At 36.3% G+C, this 26,372-nt stretch overlaps 2 protein-coding genes and 1 long non-coding RNA gene across 3 annotated transcripts in view; 2 read left to right on the top strand and 1 right to left on the bottom strand.

Moving 5' to 3' along the window:
- The window catches only part of LOC124632368 (venom dipeptidyl peptidase 4-like), a 65,884-nt gene extending 56,898 nt beyond the window's left edge, over positions 1 to 8,986 (bottom strand). Inside the window, exon 1 of the mRNA XM_047167185.1 lies at positions 8,652 to 8,986. The gene's annotated coding sequence lies outside the window, so the exon portion shown is untranslated. The remainder of the gene's footprint in view (positions 1 to 8,651) is intronic.
- Positions 8,987 to 17,994: 9,008 nt separating this feature from the next.
- LOC124632440 lies at positions 17,995 to 19,097 on the top strand. Its single transcript, XR_006984624.1, has 2 exons — positions 17,995 to 18,277; positions 18,839 to 19,097. It is a non-coding gene; the product is annotated as an uncharacterized LOC124632440 (long non-coding RNA).
- A 6,667-nt stretch (positions 19,098 to 25,764) lies between these two features.
- The window catches only part of LOC124632215 (synaptotagmin-5-like), a 66,214-nt gene continuing 65,606 nt past the window's right edge, over positions 25,765 to 26,372 (top strand). Inside the window, exon 1 of the mRNA XM_047166956.1 lies at positions 25,765 to 25,895. Coding sequence (XP_047022912.1) covers positions 25,892 to 25,895 — 4 coding nt within the window. The 5' untranslated portion in view covers positions 25,765 to 25,891. The remainder of the gene's footprint in view (positions 25,896 to 26,372) is intronic.

The raw sequence follows: 26,372 nt of genomic DNA on the forward strand, positions 1-26,372 counted from the left end.
ATTAGTTAGGATTGGATCATGGAAGACAGTCGCTCTATTAATCTGAGTAGGTATTACTTCGCTATTTCCTGCTATGTATCCCACAAGGTGGTTCAGCTTTCCTGTTTCTTTTCCTCTATTCCGCTATATCTATGACATCGCTCTCTGACACTTGGCACTAGACCTTCATCACTATGACAATGTATCTTTTTTTGTGGCAGCCTCTAGATCTTCGACCCAGGGAAGTTGGAAGTCTATCTTCTTCGATCTCTCTTGAATATGAGTGTAATCATTCTCGGAATAGAAGCCATATATTTTGTTTTGTAAATATCTTTACAAAATACTGTGTAGATTCCTTCTTTTTCGATTACGATAAACCCTACAGTTCCAGTCTCTAAGCTCTCAATACGTATCATTTCTCCAAATCTCATTTTAATCAACAATATTGCCTCTCGTATAAGAAATCCTTACGATATATGCGCCGAAATCTCGGCGCGGTTTCCCAAAGGAATTCCTCGAAAAAGAATATGGTGGCAAAGTCTCGTGTTATATATAGTTGTAAGAAATAATCTCAAGGGTTTACACTATAAATACGATCTTTTCAAATTTGGTTTGTGTTTTTGTCTACAATGTTTTATTTAAACTGTTTATTAACTCTCGCATCAAGATTTATCACTGTGGCATAAAATAAATAAAACGTCACAACCCATTCGTTTCTGCTTTGTAAACTGGGATAATCACTATCTCCCATATTATTGGCCAAGGTGTAATACGACCAGGTAATCTTACATAACATTAACACTTGGGAACAAATCACTTAGTACCTTTCACTTGAAGCTAATGACAGTTTTGTTCCAACTTTCCAAGCCTCATTTACAACTGCTCGCTAAACCAAGAAGGTACCACATGTTTTGTGTATTAATAATCATCACTATTAAAGTCTAGAAAGGCTAGTTTTAGCGTCAATATTATAAGGAAGTGAGTTGCCGGTTAGTACCAATACCCGAGAGCGACTTTCTATCCGTGCGCCGCACTATGTGCATAGGTAGTGCAAAATCATACTGTACACACATATCATTAGGTTTTTCTTTACATCTTGTATTAGTTGTATTACCTATGTTTAAAAGTCTGTCTCTCACTTATTATTCCACTCTCTATCTGCATACTCAGAGAAAATATAGCTCCTGTTGTGTAAGTTTTGGTGTAAGATTTTAAAGTCAACTTTTTCAAAAATATACACAATCGGTACAACTTTCAGTAGATTATTGAGTACAATTTCTTAATTCTGTTTATTAATTATTTGAGGACGCATGTGAAAATGAGGAAACCAGCCAATTATGAATAAATTGGATAGTAAAGAAAAACGTGATTATACGTTTTCACTGAACATAGACAAGCTCACGGCAATAATTATTATTCCACACGAATCTCACTTAATTACTCCTAAGAACGCGACACTTACATGAATATAAAATGAAACGGTAAAGTACGATTTTCACGCTATGGAAAACCGTAAAACCGGTGTATGGAATAATTTATATGGTTAATTCAAAACTTCGCTGTTCTTTGATGTTTCATTTGAATTTTGACCTACTTTGTATGTGCCTCCCCATTTTTAGGGTTCCGTACCTCGAAAGGAAAAAACGGAACCCTTATAGGATCACTTTGTTGTCCGTCTGTCTGTCTGTCTGTCTGTCTGTCTGTCTGTCAAGACCCTTTATCTTAAGAACGCGTGAACGTATCAAGCTGAAATTCACATGAAATACTCGGGTCTATTGTCCCTTTAGGCTGTGAAAATATCAAGCTTCTAAGCCAAGCCAATCAAAAGATACAACCGATTATGTCGATATTTTCAACAAATTCTCGACACTCGCAAAGGAATCCAAACCTACAGGGTACTTCCCGTAAACTCAGAATCTTGAAATTTGGCATGAAGCATTGTTATATAATGCAAATATAGGAAAAATTGCGAAAATCTCATTTTTTTTGTTATATAATATAATAAAAATATTTTAATAAAATGAAACTTACTACCTTATTTCTCACGAACGAATAAAGGTACCAAATTGAAATTTATACCAAATACCTAGGTTTATTGTCCCTTTAAGCAATGAAAAAATCAAACTTCTAAGTTAACGCGATCAAAAGATACAGCAGTTTTACTGACACCTTAGACGAATTTCCGTCACACGCTAGGGAATCAAAACCTACAAGGTACTTCCCGTGAACTCAGAATCTTAAAATTCGGCACGAAGCAACGTTATATAGTACAGATAAAGGAAAAATTGCGAAAATGATAAATTTGAAATTACATAAAAAATTAAAATATTATTTTTGCTTACATGACATAAAATATTTTTTTAATAATTATAAACTTACTACCTACCCTTTTTCACATGAACGCGTAGAGATATTAAAGTTTTGAATAAAAAGTGAAATTCATATCAAACACTTCTTAAATATAATGGCCTCTAAACTGTGAAAAATTTTAAATAATTCAAAGGGCATTGGGCACCTTAGTATGAAAACCATACCCACGGCGGATACGAACGAAATATAGCACAGTATAATGATAAAGGCTCTGATTTACTATGGCATTAGTGGCATCAATGTGAACCATGGGAATCTAGAGAAAATCAGGTGTAAACATCAAATATTTTCCTCATTTCAATGGGGAATTTAAACGACCAAGTTTGACGGATTTGAGAAATCATTTTTTTGTAGTGAAAGAGTATACTCGCCGTTTATTTCCATTGTCATCAGGTCAGGATCTGATGATGGAATTCCTGAGAAATCGAGGGCAACTATCAGAAATTGTAGGCATGCATAGGATTAAAACTTCATTCTCAGATGTATGTCTGGTGATACTATCAAACAGTGAAGGTTTAGAGCTTATCTGATGATGGAGACGTGAGAAAGTCGAGAGAACTCGGTATGTTTTAGTTACGTCGTGTTTGGGCATATATTATTCGTATTGACGAGAACTTTTCACAAAAGTTAAAAATAAAAACTTTTTACAAAAAAAAAAAAAACAACTTCTAAAACAACAAGAAAACTGTTTATATGCATCGGTCTAGATCTCGGTGGTTAAATAAATATAGATGCATCCTCTAGACACCGACTTCTAGACCGATGCACCTAACATCTTTTTAATTTCTTTCTTGCTTTTGTTTTCTTGTTGTTTTTTTATATGTTTGAAGTTGGATTTGTTTGTAAAATGCTACAAAATAAAATAATGCCGACTTTATAAAACAAAGAAAGGGACAGAATAACACTTTTGTCAAGGCTCTAGAAACGTAAAGCCAGCAGCCCCGAATCCTACTCTCTAGAAGTCGTTGTTACAATTCGACAGCTACAAGTCGTCAGGCGGTTTCGAAAAAAAACCTGAAACTGGGGCTCTTTAGGTGATTAATCCCTCAAAAATAAAAGATCCCATTCCTGCAATGGCTGCTTTAACCCAAGTTAGTAGTGAATTCTCATCACCTAAAATAAAATAAGCTCCAACACAAGGTTACGTTATAAATTGTAAAGGAGTTCCCATAACTATATCTGATCTTAGCTGTCGATCCCACAATGGCAGTCAAACCTATCTTTGTGGAAAGTCTTCGCCAATACGAATAAAATAAGCCCAAACACGTGGTAGTTGCAACATACCGTTCGGGAGTTCCCTTGACTCTCTGTAGTCTCCATAATCAAATCAGCTCCAAACCTTCACTGTTTACCAGTACCCTCAAAAATACACTCACATGTCTGGTTATGACTCGATGCGTGCCTACAATATTCAAGAGTTGCCCTCGATTTCTCAGGGTTTCCAGATCCTCATCAGATCCTGGTCATCCGGATTGGCACCTTCCTTCTTTATGAAATGTCTATAACAATAAAAACTAGCATTGCAACCTGTACAATCCTCTGAAACTGCTTGTCTTTTATATTTTTCAAACGATCCTGAACATTCGTCTCCATGGAATTTTAATAAAATATTTATATTCAAAGAAACGTCATACCATTCTCCACGATTTAAAACTACTTTGATTCATGTCCGCCACTTTTTACAAAGCGGGTCAGATATGCCCCATGACCTTTAAGACATAATTAGTTATTTTCAATCAGATTTCTGAATGATGACTATAAAATGTTATATATATATATAACTTCAATAAAATAACTTTTACAAGGTACTGGCCTACTATTTTAGTTATATTATAAAATAAAAAATATTAACTATTTTGACTCACTCACTTTTTATCTATTCAGTATTTGTACGGAACCCTCGGTGCGCGAGTCCGACTCGCACTTGGCCGGTTTATTTTAACTGTCGTTAGTATAATGTGTTTTTATGACTGGAATGATATCGCTCCTTTGAACTTCCGAGTATGCGAGGGTTAATTAAAGATAATAACAATGTTGTGTTTATGAATGTTAATTTTTGTACACATTGTGGCTAGCGTAAAGAAAATATTAGCCCTTCGGCTTTCCATTTTTTACCCGATGAGGCAAAGGAGGATAATATGCTTATCTTTCTATTTACCTATGTTTGTTTGTACCTTTATTCATATTTATTTTGACAAAGATAAACAAATCACCATTATGACCATTTTCAGAATATCTAAACAAGTTTGAGAACTATAATATTGTTTACAGAGCGTTGGTATAGAATCTAGTCGTGACCAAAGACATGAGGAATTCCTGGTACTCATTAACGCTGGATAACTATGATCGGTGTTAAGATTCATTATCAGTCGGCTTATAATCAAGTGAATTAGCATATAACATGAGAGTATAATGACTAGTGTAAAGGTAACGTGTGTGAGGAAAGCTAATCTAAAGCAGTTTAAAAATAAAATAACCATCATTTTTAGCGAATACATATTTTTTGAAAGTAGGTATGATACCATGATCCTTCGTACAAGTAAAATATCTAAGCAGTAGATACACCATGTGATTGAAACTTTAAAAGATATTTTTTTCAAAGACTTTCGGGAACTTAATAATTTGCAAGGCACCAATTCAACCAAAAGCAAAGAGCCGTGCTTGTATACTCGTGCTAAGTTTATGATATGTTTATATTTAACATTCCTTTCAAAGAGGCGATCTCAAGCACTCTGAAAATCAGATCCGACCAATCAAATATCTCTTGATACCAAAACAAGATATCTTAAAGGCAAGATTCCACCACAGTGCCGCACTGTGGCGCACACAAATGTTTCTCTGGTCTACTCGCTCTTACAATGAGTAACATAATGTGTGCGAACATTGGTAAAATCTCCTGAAATTGCAACCTTTGTGTGCGAACACATGCGACTGTGGACACGCCCCGATAGACATTTCGGTGGGATCTTGCCATAGAATAAGAATGTCATTTTAGAACTACTTTGAGGATATTAGGCATTTGATATTTTTCGTCAAAAATGTATAATTACGTATTCTTTCTAGAAGTAGCTTAATGCTTGATACTTAATTATGGCTTATGTTTAACTGATCACCAGATATAGTAACAAACAGCAGACAAAAATAGTAAATGATCACCAAAATGAAACTCGCATTTTAATGTAAAACTATCACCAAAGTTTTAACACTTTGCTATCCTATTTAAGTGAAATTACTCCAAAATAAATCATGCGTAAGCCAAAAATAGTAAATGATCACCAAAATTAAACCACCATTTTAAAGTAAGATTATAACCAAAGTTTTTAAATTTTGCTATCCTATTTAAGCAAAATGAGTCCAAAAAAATCATTGTTATCCCAAAAGTAGTAAATGATCACCAAAAGTAGTAAATGATCATCAAAAAAGTTTTTACATCTTGCTATCCTGTTTAAGTAAACTGACTCCAAAAAAATAAGTTCGGCCTGATAAAATAAATGTAATAACATTTTGGGGACCCTTTTCCTGCACTAGCGTGGAAAATTGTCTATTGCATGCCTCTAAACAGTGCGATAAGAGTGTATTGAGAAACACATTCTTCTTCTTCTTTCTCCTGCCCTGTTCCCAATTTTACTTGGCGTCGGCGCAATATGTCATTTTCTTCCATTTTCCCCTGTCACTCGTCATACTGACACTCACGCATGCATTGCAAGCCGGACACATAACTTAATATGGCATCATAATACTTTATTTGGTAATAAGCCTACATTTTATGGCAATCACGGTGACTTATTTAGGCAAAAATAATACATTAATTTGGTCGTCAAGAGTTGGTGATCATTTACTAAATTTGGTGGTCGAATACAATTTAAAGTGAAGTCGTGACTAAAATAGCTGGTACTATTACATTTTTAGACTTTATTTTTCTGGTGTTCAGTAGATATTTCTGGTTGCAAAACTTAGGGTATCAAAGCATTTTATGGTGGTCATTATATTTGTTCCCCTTAATTATACCTACTGATAGCATAATAATTATTTTAGAATCCATTCAAACTTTAAATATGACTAGACTGTTTCTGGGCGTTAAAAACAGAAAACTATTTATTGACAGCAAAAATTACTTAAAATAAATTTTGCATCCAACCGAACGCAAACCATATTTTAAGCACATTTTTCTTACTAATATAAATAACTTCAAACTCAACGACATCACGGTTCTAACTACTTTAACACGTTAAGTGGTTATTTTCCCCGCGGTCACTCCAAGGGTAGTGCGCTCCAATCGACAGATGTCCTGCACAGCCTCCAAGGACCCGCTCGGCTGGAAGAGACGGGTGAGGTCGTTTGCTTGCCTTGTACCTCTCTATAGTATTTACACTTATATTTTATAGCTTTAACTTAGGTAAGTACACGAACTTTGACAGGTTATCGATATAAAGAAAATATCATACGTAAAATTTTGGGAAGGTTTTTCAATATGGCAATAAGAGCTATGAACTGAATAAAGAAAAATTCAAATATACGCTAGCTATAACTTTATCTTAGGTACACGAACTTCTTCAAGTAATTTTCATTCAGATGTTAAAGTTAGCATAGCCACAATTTTGGGTTTTTTTGATATCCCAATAAGAATATGGGCAGGGGAAATATAAGATGAGAGAATATAAACATTAAGATCCAACTGTACAAATCAAATCTCTAAACATTTTATGAACATCTTAAACAACTCGACCACGGGACTCAACATATTTCTGCATCTCAAAAATCGATCGCAAAAGAAGAAGTTAGGGCAACAAACATGTAAACTCTCAAATGGTATTCCAAACTTTGAACTTCAAAATATAACATGATCGTAACATTTTAGTCGTAAAACACGCTCGATTTGAAGTATATATATAAAGAATGAAGTATATAAGTATGCAACTTTTGCGGTTAAATCAAAATGTGAAACGCGTGTAACTTTTCTTTGAAAGATCAGCTATTTACGGCATCTGGTGCGCATTATATGTACTTACCAATATCTATATCGTATTTGAAGTTGATTTTATGGGTGATTTTCGTACCAAGTAGGTTCGTACCTGCATATCTAAGGCTATTTGGGCATTCACTAGATAGAGGAACAAAATTTTCAAACTCACTCATACTTATAACGTTCTATTTCATATTATATTATGCATTTACGATTATTAATTACAATAATAGCAACTGCATATAACGTCTTGGTATGTTATAACATTAAGGTCGCGCTTGACTTGCACAAGAAACTAAAACAAGTCTATGTTTAAAGATATTAATCGTACAATTAGTAAAGGGTTTTAAGACAGACTTACAACAACCTTACTGTATTAAATACTTAAAACAAATACTTCGAACTTCAAAGCAATTAAAAAAAAACTATATTTTTTTTATTTACTGTATCAAGATGGAGAAAAACATTTCGAGGAAACCTGGAGTTAAATAAAGTCACTGTTATCACTCACACACTCAATACCTACTTCTCTGCGTGCAAGGATCAGCCTGTGCCCATTAGGGATGATGATGAAAAAAAACTGTAACATCTATTGTAACTTCATTTAACAACATCAACCAAGAATTCAAAGTTGTCTCATTAAAATTTGAACATTGAAGGCAGTGTTCCAAGCGAACATGCCCACAGCCCAAGGGCTGAAACTTTCTAACTACACAGTTTACATTTAACAGCCCGTGGTATATTTATGAGTTTTATGACACTTGTGACACACACAAAGACCGAGTTACCATTGTAAAAGAATATTTTATGATGTACCTATAGTAAATGCATGTTTAAAGGTGGTGTTATACCTACTTAAAAAATATCTTGGCACGTATGCAGACACGTCTATGATTTTGATCACTTTCGCTAAATCGAATGTAATGAAAACACCAAGATGTCATTAAATATAAAATGTATGCTATATAATTCAAACCGTCTGCAAGAATCCTGGATAATAATTGTAATTGAAAAATTGTTCATCACTATAAAATATACAAAAAAAATTGACATTATAAATATAAAAGTGTCATAAGTAAAGTAGCATAGTTACGAGTAAAAGAGTTAATGTGACATTCACTTGTTTATTTATTCAGTTGACACATTATACACTACATAAGAACTGCTTATTACTAAGTTACACTAAGTATTTAAATCTAGCTTCTGCGCGCGAAAATATTCATTTGTTTTCCCAATTTTCTTTGAAGAGTGATACTGTTAAGAAGTTCTATTAAAAACTAGATACCTATAACATTGGAAAATAAAGAGTAATAAAGAAAAAAAACTATTTTAGACTTACCTAAATTTGTACCTATATTATTTTCTACGAAGAAAAGTTTTCGTAAATTCAAAACGTTCTATCTCTCGTGGTTCACTCACATTAAAACAATTGAACTAACTTCCTAAACTTATTTTAAATATTAAACCACTTCATCAATAAATTAGAAACATGTCTAACACTGCACTATTAAATACTTTGTCACTAATACTGGTTTACTTCACTTTGAAAACTGTGAAAAGTTTTTAAGAAGCAGTCAGCGAAACCGAATTTCCATTGCGCTCTGACTAATCATTAATTAATCAATAGTTTACACTTGCTGCCCAACCAATGGGCACAGTTTAAATGGGCCCATGTTTGTAAACATAAACAGTGTGCGTGTTTATGAAGTGGCCGCTCGCTATTGTACTAAACAAAACATTTGGCCGCGAGTGTAGCGCCGACGAATGGTGGATAGCGACTGCCGCGCTCCGCCTAACAGTAAAGGCAAGTACACTTGCTCCAACTTATGGTGTACAATTATATAATATAGGTACATAAACAAATCGTGTTTATGTAATGCTATGGAGGCACGTCGAGTAAATAGAGCTTGCACACTTAACGATACAGATTCACTTTCAGTTCATTCATAAACTTGAAAACTTTCACAAAGTTTTCTTTTCAATAAAGTTTGCTGTCACCATCAATAGGAAAATAGTCAATATATTCTCTACTGTATTTAATTGTAGATACTGACGTTATTTTATTTAATTGAGATACAAAAGAAACACAACAGAACAATGGCTATCACAAATCCATTGATATACAATAAACAGTTTTTCCTCCTTGCTAATATTGACTGCTTTATCAGTCTATATTTTTAAATCACGGCCTAAGAGGAAATCATTAAAGGAAGGTATTAAAATAAAGTTCTTAGTCCTCAATAAGTCAGAGCTGAGATTTGCAAATCCTGAAGCTGCATTTAATTTTGTGCTTCCCACCCAAAAGTACGTGCAGTGTCTGTAATCATATATTAACACGCATTATAAAAATATTTGTGTAATCCAAAAAACCGAAAACAGAAAATCAATCAGTCAGCTCATATAGTTAGAGTTATCTTAATCAATTTAACGCATCATGTAAAGCGATGATTTGCATAATTATAGAAATTGAAATAAAGCATTACTTAAAAAAGTGCCCCCTTTTTTGGCCCTGGTTTTGTTTTGTTTTTACCCTTGAGGATCCGAAACTGCATAACTGATTTGAAAAATTACTGTGCGCTGTCGCGATGCTCGACTTTCCCAGGGTAACATAAGCCATATATTGTCTAGGTCCAGGAAGAATTTCCCTGGAGCGTGGGTGAAACCGCGGGGAACAGCCATAATAATGTTCTGTTGTAAAATAATAGATAGATAACCCGTTTATTCTTCCCATTTACTAAAGTTTCAATATATATTTTTAACAAATAATATATATTTTTAACAATATGAGGAAGAAGCCAATAGTTATATTTAGGTAGTATTACCAATATAAGTATTGTTTTAATTACCATTTTAATGAGATGCCCCCTGTGCCCCCAAGCTCGTTTCTTCAGAGGTAAGCGAGGCTTGAGCGTGCACATTGGGAAGATCCACAAATCCCAATGTGCAGGCTCGGCTAATGCGACCGCTACAAACCCGACACCAACCACCGATCCTTTCTGGCAAAAATTATCTAAATTAAAAAACTCAACTCCGGTATTAAAGCGGGTTCCCCGTGGAGCCAGGCCCCTGGTTGCTCAACACTTGGCAGGTTGTGTTCGCCTGGCTGCACGGGAGAACTCGCAACGTGCTTGGGAGCAATTGCTCACCTTCCCATATAGAGTTTTACACGTTCAGAAAAATTTGGCAAACAAAAAGTCCTTGACAAAACAAATTAAAGACAACTGCGTAAGTTTAGGCCAAGAAGATTTCGATACCAAATTACCGACCCAAAGAATTTCTAATATACCCCGCCTAGTGGAATCAAAGCTAGGCGAGGGTGACATTCGGGGGGCTGCTAGAATTCTCTTTAGCAGTGATGTGGTGGCTCCGTGTTCTCCAGACACGCTCTCCGCTCTGGAGAGTAAACACCCAGCCCCAGCAGATGGCCTCTCTTTTCCCGACCCTCCTGATTCAGACGCACATACCCTCACAATTTCAGGTCGACACCTGGTCACAGCCATAGGCTCCTTCAGGAGCGGCTCCGCAGGCGGCCTCGACGGCTTGAGTCCGCAACACCTGAAGGATCTCACCTGCCCAAGCGCCGGGGAAGCAGGTGAGTCGCTCTTGAAGGAGCTTACGGCCCTGACCAACCTTATGCTCTCCGGCAAGGTGGACGAAACCGTCATAGACGTTTTGTATGGAGCAAACCTCTGTGCTTTGCGCAAGAAGGATGGCGGTATTCGTCCAATTGCCGTGGGGACCACTTATCGTCGTATGGCAGCCAAAATCTGCTGTAAATTTTATAGTGAGGACGTTTCGGAAAAATTTCAGCCCCTGCAGCTAGGTTATGGCTCGAAAGGGGGCTGCGAGGCTGCCGTACACGCCCTGTCGACCTACCTAAATTATGGGAACGGAGATGTCATCTTGAAGGTTGACATTAAGAACGCATTCAACTCGGTGAACAGGGACACCTTGCTGGCAGAAGCCAAAAAAGAAATACCCCAAATTTTTAGTTTCCTCTGGCAGTGCTACAGACATCCAACCAAATTACTTTATCGGGACAACCTATTAGAATCCGCTGTTGGCTGTCAACAAGGTGATCCCCTCGGGCCTGTGATCTTTAGTTTGGCAATTAACCCAATAATTCGGCAACTAAATTCTGAATTTAACGTCTGGTATCTCGACGATGGGACCCTGGGAGGCAACAGAGATACCGTACTTAATGATTTCATTTTCCTAAGAGACAAACTCCATAACATTGGCCTTGACCTAAACATTTCCAAATGCGAACTATTTATATCTGACACAACCGACAGACAGACGACACTCCAAAATTTTAACGCAGTAGCCGATGGCATAAAAATAATAGACAAAAGTTCTCTTTGCCTCCTGGGGTCACCAGTACTAGAAGAGTCATTTTCGGATTTTATTGAGAACAAAATTCAAAATTTCAATGATATTTCGGAAAGGTTATTCAAAATTAATATACATTCAGCCATCACCATCCTACGATACTGCTGCTTTGGCCCCAAATTAACCTACATCTTGCGTGCTTCTCATTTATGGAAGCACATCAACCTTTTGGATCAAATTGATAAAATAATTCGACACACACTTTCATCAATTTTAAATGTGGCCTTGGACGACAAAGCTTGGTCTCAAGCTACACTTCCCATCCGTATGGGAGGGCTTGGCGTCCGCAAAATTTCCAGTATTAGTTTACCGGCATTTATTTCCTCCGTCCATGGCACTGACAAATTGATCAGGAAAATCCTACCTATTACACTGATCAATTTTGAGGTGCCATGCCTGGCGGAGGCTATTAATGCCTGGAAAGTCACATGCCCGAATACCGATCTACCCGCCAACCCATCCTCCCAGAGACAGTGGGATGAGCCGCTCTGCAGAGTAATACGGAAAAATCTCATTGATACGTCAATTACTTCTGCGGAGCGAGCACGCCTACTGGCTGTGGGTGAATGGGAGTCAGGTCTTTGGCTTCACGCATTTCCGTCGGCAAACATAGGCACCATGTTTGACGACACCACTTTCAGACTCGCTGTCTGCCTGCGTCTGGGTGCTTCATGCTGCACTCCTCACCGCTGCCACTGCGGGGAAGCTGTCAACAGCCTCGGTCACCACGGCCTGTCGTGCAGCCGGAGTGCGGGCCGCATACCACGACATGCGAATATCAACGACGTGATCCGTCGGGCTCTTGTTGCCGTCGGCGTGCCAGCCGTACTTGAACCAAATGGTTTGGCACGCGACGATGGCAAGAGACCAGACGGCATGTCGCTATTTCCGTGGAAGATGGGTAGGACTTTAGTGTGGGACGCGACCTGCGTCGACACTCTTGCGCCATCCCATCTTCCTAGAACTGCGTGTTGTGTCGGCTCCGCCGCTTCACAAGCAGAAGACCTCAAACGGCGCAAATATAGTAGCCTTATCGGGAATTACATGTTTGAGCCGTTTGGGGTTGAAACTCTCGGGCCGTGGGGTCCGAGTGCTCACGCGCTTGCAAAGGAAATTTCTAAGCGCCTTGTTGACACTTCTCGTGACCCAAGGGCTGGCTTTTATTTCGCACAGAGGTTGAGCATTGCCATCCAACGTGGCAATGCTGCCAGCCTTCTGGGTACATTACCCGGTGACAGCGATGAGGAGCAATTTTTTGATGCTATGTATTAGTTTTAAGTTGTATATATAAGTTTATTTTTAATTTTTAAAATTAATGTAAATATTATGTAAATATTTGAGTAACTTAGTAGTTGTAATAAAAAAACATATATAATTACCAGATAAACTAATATAGATATTATATTCCATAAAACTCATGATAAATTAGGTATTAACTTGAAAAAAACCTCATGTAATCCTCTGCTCGATATACCTAAGCGAATAGTAATCGGGCAAGTTACTCTCCTCTGCTGAACGCAGCATAGCGCGCTAGAATATTCATGGTTTACTAACGAATGTAGAACGGTCACTTTACATGGTATGAAGTGCCATCAAAGGTGATCTTAGGGTAAGATAATTAGTTTAAAAAGTAAAGAAGTAAGTAATGAAGACAGTTCTCCTGTAAAAAACTCCCTGTAAATATTGGCCTAACTTACCCAGTATCAGTTACTAAAATTGGGAATCGAACTCAGAACTTACCTGTTCTCGTGCCCAGTAGAATTATGTATGAACACAGGTACATCCTTAATTTCGTATTTACGTCTATCAATTAGGTGCTAATAGAATAAGTACCTAATGGAGATTTTCCTGATGAAGAATTAGCCTGCTTTTCTAAGAGGTTTTTACGAGTAAACTTACTTTCTGTTAAACCCTTTTTCTTCCAACTTCGCAGTCCATCTTCCAACACTCTTTTAATAAATGTTTATACAGAAGCATATTAGCGTGAAAGAGCCATACCTGCTTATAGAGGAATTTCACATAATAACATCCAGTTGCACCATTTAGGTAACTATAAAGACAACCTACCCATAACCAGCCGTATACCTACATCCCATTGGTCAAATCGGCGATTTGACAACTGAAAATGGTTCGGCTACCTATCTTTAATGTTAAATAATGCAACACAGTGTTATAACAGTGGGACTGTGGGAAGCTTTTCCAAAATAATACACTAGATTTCGTTTTTTAATTTTCCAGCCAGTCAATAACATTCAATCTATAAATTATTGAATCCGTAAAAACAATTAAGCCGTTAGCTTACAGTCCAATGATTTGAATATTTCTCTCGGCATTATAATATTGAGTACCTATTTTTTTATGTAAAGCGTCTTGTAAAAAATCAATTTCCCTTAAGTTGGTTAAGCTGTTACCGTTTGAACAATTTCCTTGTTCATCTCCCTCCTGATTGTATCCGCCGCCGCCAAACATTTTATGATTTTGCCTGTAACATTTATATTTGGGAAACATTCTAATTTGCGTAACGAAAACAAACTTATGGAGGAAAAAAAATATTTTCCAAGAACGGATTTCGAAATTAGACGCTAATTGCCATAAATCAAGATAAACATTTTTATCAAAAAAAATATTGTTATACAATATATAAACAGCTTTTTGAATCATAGCAGGTAATATTTGTAAACAATCGTAGTCTGAAATATGTAACTGAAATAATCGGCTCTACCTATGTTTATCTAAACTGAATTGAAAATAACTATTACCTACTTACTATTCACAGTAGTTATACTACTAGGAAAATAATGTTATGTAAATAGATACAAAAGGATCATCGTAATCAATTACAATAAACAAACACATCTATTGTTCTAAAAAAACGTGAAGTAAATAATTTAGCTGATCTCATTGGTACTAGTCAATCCGCCGAAAATATACAAATACCTGGACATAGTAAGAGATAAATTGGCTACCTGTAAAGTTAATTTAATTCGCTGACCCTGCATCACGTGGGACCAATTTGTTTCGCCTCCATTTATATCTTATACGCTTAATCTTATTCTTGGGCTCATTTATTAGGTTACAGATAGAAGAGCCACCGAAAGTAGTGGGGAAATATGTGTACTATACTAAGTGTAAGTAGGTACTTAAGGTATAATAGGTCATTTTCCTGCTGAAAAGTTCGTTATGGTTTAAAAACAGGCGTAGGTAATAACGCGATATTTTTTCATCGCACAGGTAGGTATGAGATATGAATTATGTTTTTTTTCATTCAAGAAAACATAGGTTATTAGCATGCGGCTTTTTCACCACAAGACTAGCTACTTAGCCCTACCGGATAGATTAGACTTAACCACTTCACTGTCCTCGATGCAGACACAATAGTTAAAAAACACTAAAAAGCAAAAAATAATAATTTTAGGTGCATCGGCCTAGAAGTCGGTGGCAAAATTAACTTAGTAACATCCATTAGACACCGACTTCTAGGCCGATGCACCTAAAATTTTTTTTTTTTTTGCTTTTTAGTGTTTTTGGAAGTCGGTTTAATTTTTTTGTAAAAAAGTTTTTTATTTACAGCTTTTTAGTGATACGAATAGTTGTCACTATCCATATAAGTGGAAAGTTCTTATCAATACAAAGAATATAAGCCCAAATACGAGGTATTTTGCGCTAAGTCTTGTCATAAGTATAGAAGGTATAGTTTTGTCAGATTTGGATGCCAACAAGTTACTTAATCGACCACACGACGGCAGGGCGTTGGCAGAAATAACGAGGTTAAGAAATCTTCCTTCCAATACTTAAACGTCGGTAAACATTTCCATTTAGAATATCCTTAAACTGCTTTTCGTCTTCACTGTCGAATCTGCAATATTACCCATCTCAGCTTAAAGTGTACATCATACGAATAAAATACGCCCAAACACTATGTAGCTGCTATCGACCATTAAGGAGTTCCCTAAACTGTACTGCACCTGCATCACTGACCTTGCTGTGGCAGTCATAACCCATCTCAGCTTAAAGTTCTTGTCACCACGAATAAAATAAACCCAAACATTATGTAGCTGCTATCAACCATTAAGGAGTTCCCTAATCTGTACTGCACCTGCATCACTGACCTTGCTGTGGCAGTCATAACCCATCTCAGCTTAAAGTTCTTGTCACCACGAATAAAATAAACCCAAACACTATGTAGCTGCTATCAACCATTAAGGAGTTCCCTAAACTGTACTGCACCTGCATCACTGACCTTGCTGTGGCAGTCATAACCCATCTCAGCTTAAAGTTCTTGTCACCACGAATAAAATAAACCCAAACACTATGTAGCTGCTATCAACCATTAAGGAGTTCCCTAAACTGTACTGCACCTGCATCACTGACCTTGCTGTGGCAGTCATAACCCATCTCAGCTTAAAGTTCTTGTCACCACGAATAAAATAAACCCAAACATTATGTAGCTGCTATCAACCATTAAGGAGTTCCCTAAACTGTACTGCATCTGCATCTCGGACCTTGCAGTGGCAGTCATTACTCATTTCGGTGTAAAGATCTTGTCAACACTAATAAAATAAGCCCAAACACGAGGTAGTTAAGATGTGCCGTTTAGGAGTTCCCTCGGTCCTCTGTCGTCTCCATCATCAGATCTGCCCTAAACCTCCATAGTATTGTAGTCTCATCAGATAAACACATAAATATAAAGTTTGTTCTGCATGCTCATGCTGCAATGCACCACATGCTCGCCTACAATTTTCAAGAGATGCCCTCGATTTCTCAGGGTTTCCACCATCAGATCCTGATCTGATGACAATGGGACCAAATGACAAGCATACCCTTTCAAATAAAAAAAGAATTTTTTAAATCGGGCCAGGCGTCTTTGAGAAATCGAGTAACAAACATTAAAAAAAAAAAAAAAAAAAAAAAAATACAGCCGAATTGAGAACCTCCTCCTTTTTTTTGAAGTCGGTTGAAAATCAGTGTGTATCATGACATGGGACAGGGAAGTTATTTATTACGTTCTTCTGATCTTCTTCCCGCCCTATTCCTTCGATCCTTTCAATTGTCATACCAACTTCTTTACTATACCTATAGGTACGTTACATATCATAAGTATAAATATTTAGTTACTGCAATATTACCCAGAGGTCTCCACGCAACCAAAACTCCTTTCACTTAGGAAATATGGGAAGTTAATACTTTATTGTATTAAATTACGTTTGTTATTGATAGCTTAGCGGTTAAGTGGCTCGTGTTATAATTATATATAGGTAGGTATAGCAATTATACTTTCACATTCTTGCATGATAGGTATGTAGGTACTTCCTAGTGACGGTGGAAATTTGAATTTTCTGCTGAACTTCCAATAGTACGTACTAGGTACGTAATAGATTACGTCTTAGCATAGATCATCACTTCTTAGTTAGAAGTAGTCATTCTGACCAAGTTGAAGCTAGGTCTCTAGGGATTAATAAAGTCGCCAGCAGAATTAGGACTAGCATTTCTTTATATATATAGGTACCACGAAAACAGCGTTGGAATTTGAAGGGTGGGTACTTAATTAAGCAGATTACAGAATACTTACTTATCCATAGTATCACTGCACTTGCTGAAGAATTCGTGGAGACCACCTTTATAGTACCTGCTACGTAGGCCTACCTTATCAGACCAGTTATCAGAATATGTACCTATTAGTTCATAATAAATACCTACCTAACGTATTAAGAAATTGAACTCGCTCATTATAAGGTAGGATTATAAGGTAGCTATTTGTTAAAATCAAGCCACTGCACACCTCCTATATCGGAGTCACTGCTTCATGGAAGTCTAACAGCTTGCTAAGTAAATACCTAGGTACCTATATCTCGAAGTTATTAAGTGCCTGTTGAGACAACGGCAACTCATTGTCTGTTCTACTACCCCTTGACCCACTTGCTGACTACATACGAGCCACGATTTTTCGTTGTCACTCAAACCACTCGAACAAAGAACGTTAGTTATGTACACATAACATATGCTTAATATGTCATGTCATCCGGGATTTCTACCTAGCAAAATAACTTTTCCTAACCGCCGTTAAACTTCGTCTAATGAGGATTGTTAGTACCTACTTACAGGTCCAACATTTTGTAACCTAGACACACTTGAGATTACTAAATCTAGAATATTTTTTATTAGTATAGATTTTATAGCCTCCTACTATAAGATATCTTTCAATGTTTCCGTTACATACAAAATACCAACAGTTTAATGAAATAAAGAAAAATAAATAACACTATTCAACGCTTACTTAGAACGGAACGCTTTGACAAGCAGCAGCTGCTGTCAAAATCTAAAATGTCAAAGTCAAAAATCATATAAACAAGAAAAAAGGAAAGAAGTAACCCGATTTTCGGGATTCTTTAATTAAAAAATAACAGTGTTTTGTTGTTACAATGGCAACAAAAGAGAATGCTACTCCTCGGGACTGCTTGTCCTGTCGAATCGTTGGTGCCGTAGGAATGGTCGGCATTGGAGGTTATCTCGCTAACAGCGCCTGCAAGAATAAAAGTACAGCCGGAAAATATGGCTTATCTATGCTTTCATTTGGTAAAGAGAATTCCTTATTCTTTATTCAAATTCATTATCATTTCATTCAAGTACTTATTTCATCATTCATTATCTAGCTGTCTTGCATCAGCTAAATTAAGATTATAGGACAATAAATAGTTGTACACAAGTATTGCACTGTTACCTACCTATTTAAAAACGGTACACAGTATAAACAATAAAATAGTGTGAATAATTGTATAGCAATTCTTTAAAATATCAAGCAGCAGGTCCGTTGAAGAACTAGCAATCTGCCTTGGCATGGAATGGGTATAAATTATGTACAAAAACCTTCTTGAATCCTATCTATTTCACAATCTTGCATCAAAATAGTTTTAAAGTTTTTAGCATACATACTTACGGACAGACCACGAAGCAATTTCATATTATACTATGTACTACTGGAAACGTACATTATCTTTAAAAAAGTCTATACATATAATATCCTCCATTGATTTGTATAATATTCAAGCCAAATTGTAAAGTGTGTACCTACCATAGTTATACTTTGTGTCGTTTTTTTTTTATGTGTCATCTAATAATTAACTTTCTTTGTTTCAGCTTTCATCTGTCTTGGAGTAGCAAGGTACAAACAAACATTCCCGTTCAACAAAAATGAAGAATTCAAATCAAAAAATGTAATCAAGAATTAAATATGTAGCTACTATGAGTAAAAAAATCATTAGTTTGTAAGCTGTAAAAATGTTTTGTAAAAAGATTAGGTAATTTCTTAGTTTTAGATTTGTTTATTAAAAAACAAAGTTCTGTTTGAATGAGTATGTACTTATTAATAATGACTCAATAAACAAATTAGTATTTACTTATTTTCTTTCAATTATAAACTTGCAAGCTTGGTAGTTGATAACAGCGACATCTGTTATTTTGTTTTAACATTACTTGCATTTTCTGCATTCTCCATTGTCTTTAATCAGTTATCAGAAAGTGTGTACAGATGTCGCTCTCATCAATAACGTTAGATTTTTTAACCTGCCTGCAAGTTATTTATTTTGCAAGGTGGGTAGTTATCTATTAGTTTTAGAAATTACAAATAAGCATTCAGTTAAAAATCCTTCTTTCGTGTACAGCTCTGGTCTTTGTCGGTGCAGTTTTTCCTTTATTTTGCCTTTTCGTGCTAACAACCTACTAACCTTTGGTTTGAGTGTACTGCTACGTATGTAGGTACTATCCCGTTTTACTTTCTTTCGAAATTCTCTTCCATGTTATTTTGGTAGTTATCTACTAGGTAAGTAAGTATATAGGTAGGTACTTCTCATAAATTATGACAGAACCTCTTGATTCAACATAATAAGCCCAAATACTTACTTTTGTGCGCGAAATGATGAGGGTAAGAGCATGGCTTTATTCAATTACTTACTGAAATAATGTAAGCCTCTGTAAGGAACCTGCAAGGTCCTACTTATCATGTAAGTACTTACCTATACGTGGATGACAAGCGTAGAGTTATGTAAAATGTCCTAATTATGGTTGATACTCTCGCTACCTACAGGTTTGAGCCAAGCTCCTGAAGCGCCTGTGTGCGAAACCTATAAACCGCCCCTTTTTTGCCTGACTGCGCAATGCAAATGAGGGTAGGTAGTATGGTTATTAGCGTTTATGTGTATGTAAATGTGGGTTTGTAAGTTTTGCACACTATTTTGATCAAAAGCGTGTGTCAATTTCGATAAATGAATGAAAGTTATATTATTTTTGAACAATGCCATAAAGTTTATGGCATTGTTCCTGACAAAAAAAAACCTTCTAGCTAGCTAGAGCAATGAGTAGAAATGGAAGTGGACTTCATGCCGGCAACGTTCTTACGACCAACCATTTAACATACGTAGGTACGTCACAGAGCTATACGAATATGGACAGGTGAATTGTGAAATTTGACCCGAGCTTTAGAAATTAATTGTTAATTTGAGTGTATCGTATGCGTCACATCGGCATAACAATCAGTTAATGATAGTATGTCATCAGTAACGTGTGTAAGTACCTACCTATGATAATAGCCGAGTGCAAAGGTCAGGTCACCATCGTTCACTACAGTTATATGCGTTCATTGAAGAGCTTTGCCTAATAATTCGGAATAGTTGCTACAAAAATAATTGACGAAAATATGGTTGTACGATGTTTTTAAGACATAGATACCTAGATCATATCGATCGCGGGACCTGACCTGAGGGTTAAAGAGCTACTTATGGTACGGTGAGTTGAGTAGTAGAACCTATATGAACACAGTCAATAGTTAAACAAGTAACTGAAGTCTAGTCTTGATAAACTCAAAATTAGCATGTCCAAAAAGCTATAGCAAGTCAAAATAGCTTATGTACCTTAAAAAAAAATACAGAGGTGTCCACAAGGGTACCTAAGACAGATACTCAGCGAACAATTAGAAGTTAAAAGGTTGCGACTCAAACTGAACTCTTGTTGCGCAGGTTAAATTAAGTAGGTATGTATGTACTTAGCTACTTAATGAAGTCTTAACTTTCTATTAGTGAGATAGTCAAACACTAACTAAATGATACGCGTGTTTATTAGAATTATTTATAGTTAAGTATTTGAGTTTTGAAATTATTTGTTTAGTAGTAGTCTGTTGTGTAAAAGTAAGTAAGTAGGTATCTATTAAAGAGTATTTAAGATTAAAGCGTAGGCACCTGCGTAAGTTACAATAAACAGCCGTATCGACTGTTACTTCGAGATGCTTGATAGATAGATTTTCATGCCAGTATAGCTGCCAGTATGCCAGCATGCCTACCAAATGAAAAAATCCTCCAAAAACTTCCTGAACTGCCTTAGTCTTTCTTATTTATGCACTTAGATAAATAAATAAATTGTTTATTGCTTCACTTTGAACATAATTTTTCAATATTTTGCTAATTCTAAAAAGTGCTGATGTATAATTTGCCCGTACTAGGTAAAAACCTGTGTCTCGGGCATTATTCCTTAATTAGGTATTTTAGATGTAGGTATCTAAACTGCCTGTGAATTAATCTTGAGATGGATCTAACCTGCCTTCACTGCGTCCAAATTAATCAAAAACTAAGCTTTTCCTTATTACATATTTTATTAAACATCCACAGTTTTGCCTGTTTCCATGGACAGCAAGTTTTTTCTCTGAAAACTTTGACCCAATTCAGAGTTGGTTGAATTATTCCATACCTACCGAAATTCACAAATATCCGCTTCCCGGAACAAATTATGCCAAAGCCTGGCTTTGTGGCAGGAAAACTAAAAAAAAAAACAAAGCACACTCTGTGATATTTTTATTTTCACCGCATTCTATTATGAACAAGCTTTTTTAAGTGTTAAAGGCTCTCTAATTTTTGAATGGCAAACTAGACACCAGACAGTTTACTCCTTGCCTTTACCTTCTTTCCAAGATGTATATCATGACGATGAAATATTTATTCTGTGACGATGACGACGGCTGTAGTTTGTAGATCTGACCTATATTTCAGCGTTTCGCGAGAAAACTGCGTCGTAAATTCGACCCCTAATCGGTCAAAAAATACGATACAAATTCCATGAATATTAACACTGGCAACGTCAATTTTATTTTCATAGATATGCAAATTCATTTACTCTCTGTTTATACTTTCTCATCATATCGAAGGATTGGATGCATCCATTGCTCTTTTATTTCTCGAATGATCGGTTCGAAAACGTTCTAAGCCAGCGATGGATTGTGTCCTACATCCAATGTATGCCGTCTTGGGCCAATTTGTAGGGGGATCATTAGAATTCTGCAGGCGAGGCTGCTGTGATAAATAAAGATGCCGGGACTATCAGTCAAGCTTAGCCTTGTTGATATTGTTGGAACTTGGCGTTAATTTGTTTTCGTTGGCACAGCTGATGCTGGAAAGCAGGTTGTTGCGATAGTAGGTTGTATATCGATCTAATAAAAAACTATATTTTAAGTAGGTGTAGGTTATTTATCACACTTAAATCCCTGAATTTGCCGTTGAAGGAGTAAGCAAAGCTACGAATAAGCTAAAGTCTAGGTACTAGATGATGAACAGAGAAAAGCTCAATATTTGTATCGTTCAATTAACACATGTTTTATCTCATCCATCAGATTTTATTCTTACAAAGAATCTGATTCCCATTGCAGCTAAAATACATTTCCGCAATTTCGGCCCATTATAACGCGCCATAAGGACCAACATTGCACAAAAGCCTCCATTCCACTACAGGGTCATTTCCACACCATACCCCGAAACCATGACGCTAAAGTAATGGTACCTCATTGGCCTTCCATTCGCGGATTAAATAAGAGAAATCACGTTCCCATCGCTTTCATGTCATGAATGGGCACTCAAGCTATTCAGTAGGACCGGGCAAGCCAGGGAGTGAGGAAAAATGAATGGAGATGCCATAATCCAGGTAGGTCAGGCGTCTTCTTCTAGGTCAAAAATAGGCACTCAAGCTATTCAGTAGGACCGGACAAGCCACGGACCCCAGGAAATATAATGCCATAATGCTGGTAGGTCAGGCGTCTTCTTCTAGGTCAAATTCGTACGGTGGGCATGAACAAAACCATCAGTTAATAGTAAATTAACGAGAAGTTCGGGGTCTTTGGGATATCTGTCAACGATTTTTGATATTACAAAAAATGGAGTACAAAGAAGGCGTATAAGGGTGATAACAGTAGCGTTCTTCGTCCCCCGCTTGCTCGCATTTTGGCGCGCTCTTTTTTAAGGCGTTTTTCCGTTGTGGCACCTCCACTAGTCATTTTGTTCTCCATGGGGCAAGCACACATAACGATGTGTTTATTCATCACGCCTTTATACACTTTGCAGTGTGGTAGATACATGGTAGAAATGTTAGCAATGTGAAAAAGTATTTAACAAATTTTCAGAAAAGTAGGAGGTCAATTCGAGTGTTTGTGTGTGTTTTTTTTTTAACTTAAAAGATCTGTCTCCTTTATGGGGTTGAGTTGTATAGAAAAAAAAGTGTATAGAAAAAAAAATACAGTGATAGAAATATACAGAAGAGGTCATGTGAGCGTCTGAACGGTACGTACCTAAATGTGAAATCATACATAAAAGTATTTTATCTAACACTATAAAATAATGCATTTATTTTGAAAAACTCATAGTTTGTAGTAACTCCTCTCAATACATACATATCACAAAATTCAGTAACAAAAAAAAACAGATGTAGATATAAAAATAGCGCCAACATTATCCAATCGTCTTCTCCATAATCCATTTCGTTTTCCATCTTCCCGTTGAGTAGGTATATACCTACTTATCTGTAAATAAAATAAAGTGCAATAGAGCCAAGCCAAGGTCCTTAGTAATGTTTTTTATTACAATTTCTTGGATCGGGTCATTAAGCAATTTCCTTTGGAAACTAAATTATTAAGGAAAAGGGTTGTTATTAGATATATGCTTAAAAAACACGCTTTTATGAATGTATGTAAAATTCATTTCAAGAGTTTTTTAACAAGTCCAAACACAGCTTTTGTGCGATGTTCCTTCGTGAAGTTCCAGTTCATATCTTCCGTCGACAGTTCGACAGTATCATTTTATTGTATTGTCATCATAATTGCAGCTGTAAATTTTCATGACGCTACGATACACACCCATAGGAAGTGGTGAAGGGTCGGCGTTTTGGGGGCTGTCTTTTGTTTTCTGACGTTCAAAAAGTATTGTTTTGCAGCCAAGTTTGAATAAACGATTTTTTTGTTTGGATTTTTGACACAGTTACTTAAATACAGATTGCCCTAATAAAAGCGTGTTAAAATCGAGAGAAAAAATTGTCGCGAAAACTCAGCAACAATTTACCTAGGTACATCAACGATTAAAAAACGTGCTGCGTACTATAAAGTTAAATACATTCAGTGTTTAAACCCTTTCCCAGAAGAGCTTATTTTATGAGGCTGTTAACTACAGGTTGATTCCGCCACAACTATGGGTTAACTTGAACGCGACCTAACCATGTTAAACTCAGTTCACGTCAAACATGTCTTTCAACATTAAAAAATGAGCTGGTTTAACTGTTTGCCCCGAGAAGCGTCCTAAAAGATTTTTTTTTAATTTTGACAACTTATAGTTCGTCCATTGTTCATTCGTGCGTCTTCGTGGTAAAATAGTCCCATCATCCGTATTTCCTTTACCTTGGCTTCGGAAACATTGCGCGGTAAGCCCAACCTTCATCCATAGCAAATTTTACATCAATTAAATTAGCAATTTTTTTAGCTTATGCTGTCACACTGCTGGACAAAGGCCTCCCCCATAGCCTTCCATTTTTCTCAATCGGTCGTTGTTTGAGCCATATTCCCATCAGAAAAATCACATATAATTTATAGGTACCTAATATTGCTCTAATTTGATGATGATAAATTAAACCTTATGCTAACGTCATCACGGTGCAACCAGCCCTCCCGTTATCAGTCTCATAACTCAACAGTGTAGTTAATATTAATGGTTCACCTCACGCGCCAACGTTAAGTGCAGTGTGTGCTGTATTTCTTATTAAATGCACTTTACACAACATCCATTTATCTCGTCACTACTATGTACTATGTGTTTTATCTACCTGTAAGCTGGTGGCAGCTGTTTATTTAAAGCTTTGAGTGGCTGTAGTGAGGGGAATGTTTATCGATAAAAAGTTCGTGATTGCAGACTCAGAGGGATGTAACGTCAATTGAATTTGCTGACACTATTTTGACTAGGTTGTCCTTAATAATCTGATATTCATAACAAACCAGTTACTTATGATACTCTTTGGGTCTGTAAAGCGTTAGGCTATCTCCATATCGTATTCCATCGAAATCGATTTTACCAATTTTACTTGATAGAGCAGAATTATATAGAGGGATAATTTCAGACTTATTTAGTGTATTTAGTGTGCACGTTTAAGACTTATGATATTAAGTGTGCACGTTTAAGACGACCTTTATTTTTCCTTCACAAAACATTCACTGTCATAATACCACCGCAAAAGGAGTCAAGCAGAGCGTTAATTACTTTCCTTCAAAAACAGACCCTTTGACGGTTAAATGCATGTTAACCCTCCATCCCTTTAACCTTCCTTAGTCTGAACTCTAAAAATAGGAATATAAATCAATACAAAAAGGACTACAACAGTACATAATATTGTATGACAACATTATGACGTCAAAATTGTTTCAAACCTGAAACGCGCACAAAATTCTTTTATTGCTTATTACGGCGTGATAAGTTGTGACAGCCTACTTTCGGCAGTAACTTAGTTTCCTCGGAAATTACTCGCTTTATGGGTACCTACGTGTATAGAAAAGTGAAAAAACTATACAACCTATGAGTTCGTCCCTTATTTGGTTAAGAAAACAAAATGTAACGAGAGTTTCAAAAATGGAACGATTTGAAAAAATAACTTTTCGAATTCTATGTTCGTTCTTCTTTTGAATTATCCCATCTGTATGGTAATATATTATCAGATGAGCAGTGTACGATTACTTCGACGCAATAAAGTCAACTTCGCGACAGATCACGGCGTGCCGGCGGGGTAAACAAGTCAGTTTAATGATAAGAAGAGAGTCGCCGCCAACCAGTCGCGCGAGCCCGCCCGCCCAACGCACGTGTGTGAAGTTGCAACAGATAACAACAAATAGTTAAATTCAACCTTATGGGTGAGTCACCTCTTTTTAAAAATGTAATTCGATTTTTTTTTTGTGTGTTTAAATTATGGAACGTGTTCGAATTTTGAATTTAATTTTTATTTTAGCATTTTTTTTGTTGTGATATTAATTTCAAGTTTGTAATTTTATTTTGTTGTGTTTGGAATTTCGAATTTTCCGTACAGTTTATTTAAGTATAATTTGTGAGTGACTATAGTTCGGCCATTCAGAGAATGCGTTCCTGACACGTCGCGATTGAACTGACGACGTAACTTTGCAATGGCGTTGCAGTTACGATAAAAATATTTTTGCTGGTTGTTTACCGTTTTAACAATTGAGGAGCATTAAAACAACATTATTATATCAATAATCAATGAATGTTATTACGTCGTCAGTTCAATCGCGACGTGTCAGGAACGCATTCTCTGAATGGCCGAACTATAATCATATTGTGAAGGTTTTTTTTTGCGTGAATGAATTTGTGAGTGA

Source organism: Helicoverpa zea, chromosome 8, assembly GCF_022581195.2.
Source record: "Helicoverpa zea isolate HzStark_Cry1AcR chromosome 8, ilHelZeax1.1, whole genome shotgun sequence".
NCBI lineage: Eukaryota > Metazoa > Arthropoda > Insecta > Lepidoptera > Noctuidae > Helicoverpa > Helicoverpa zea.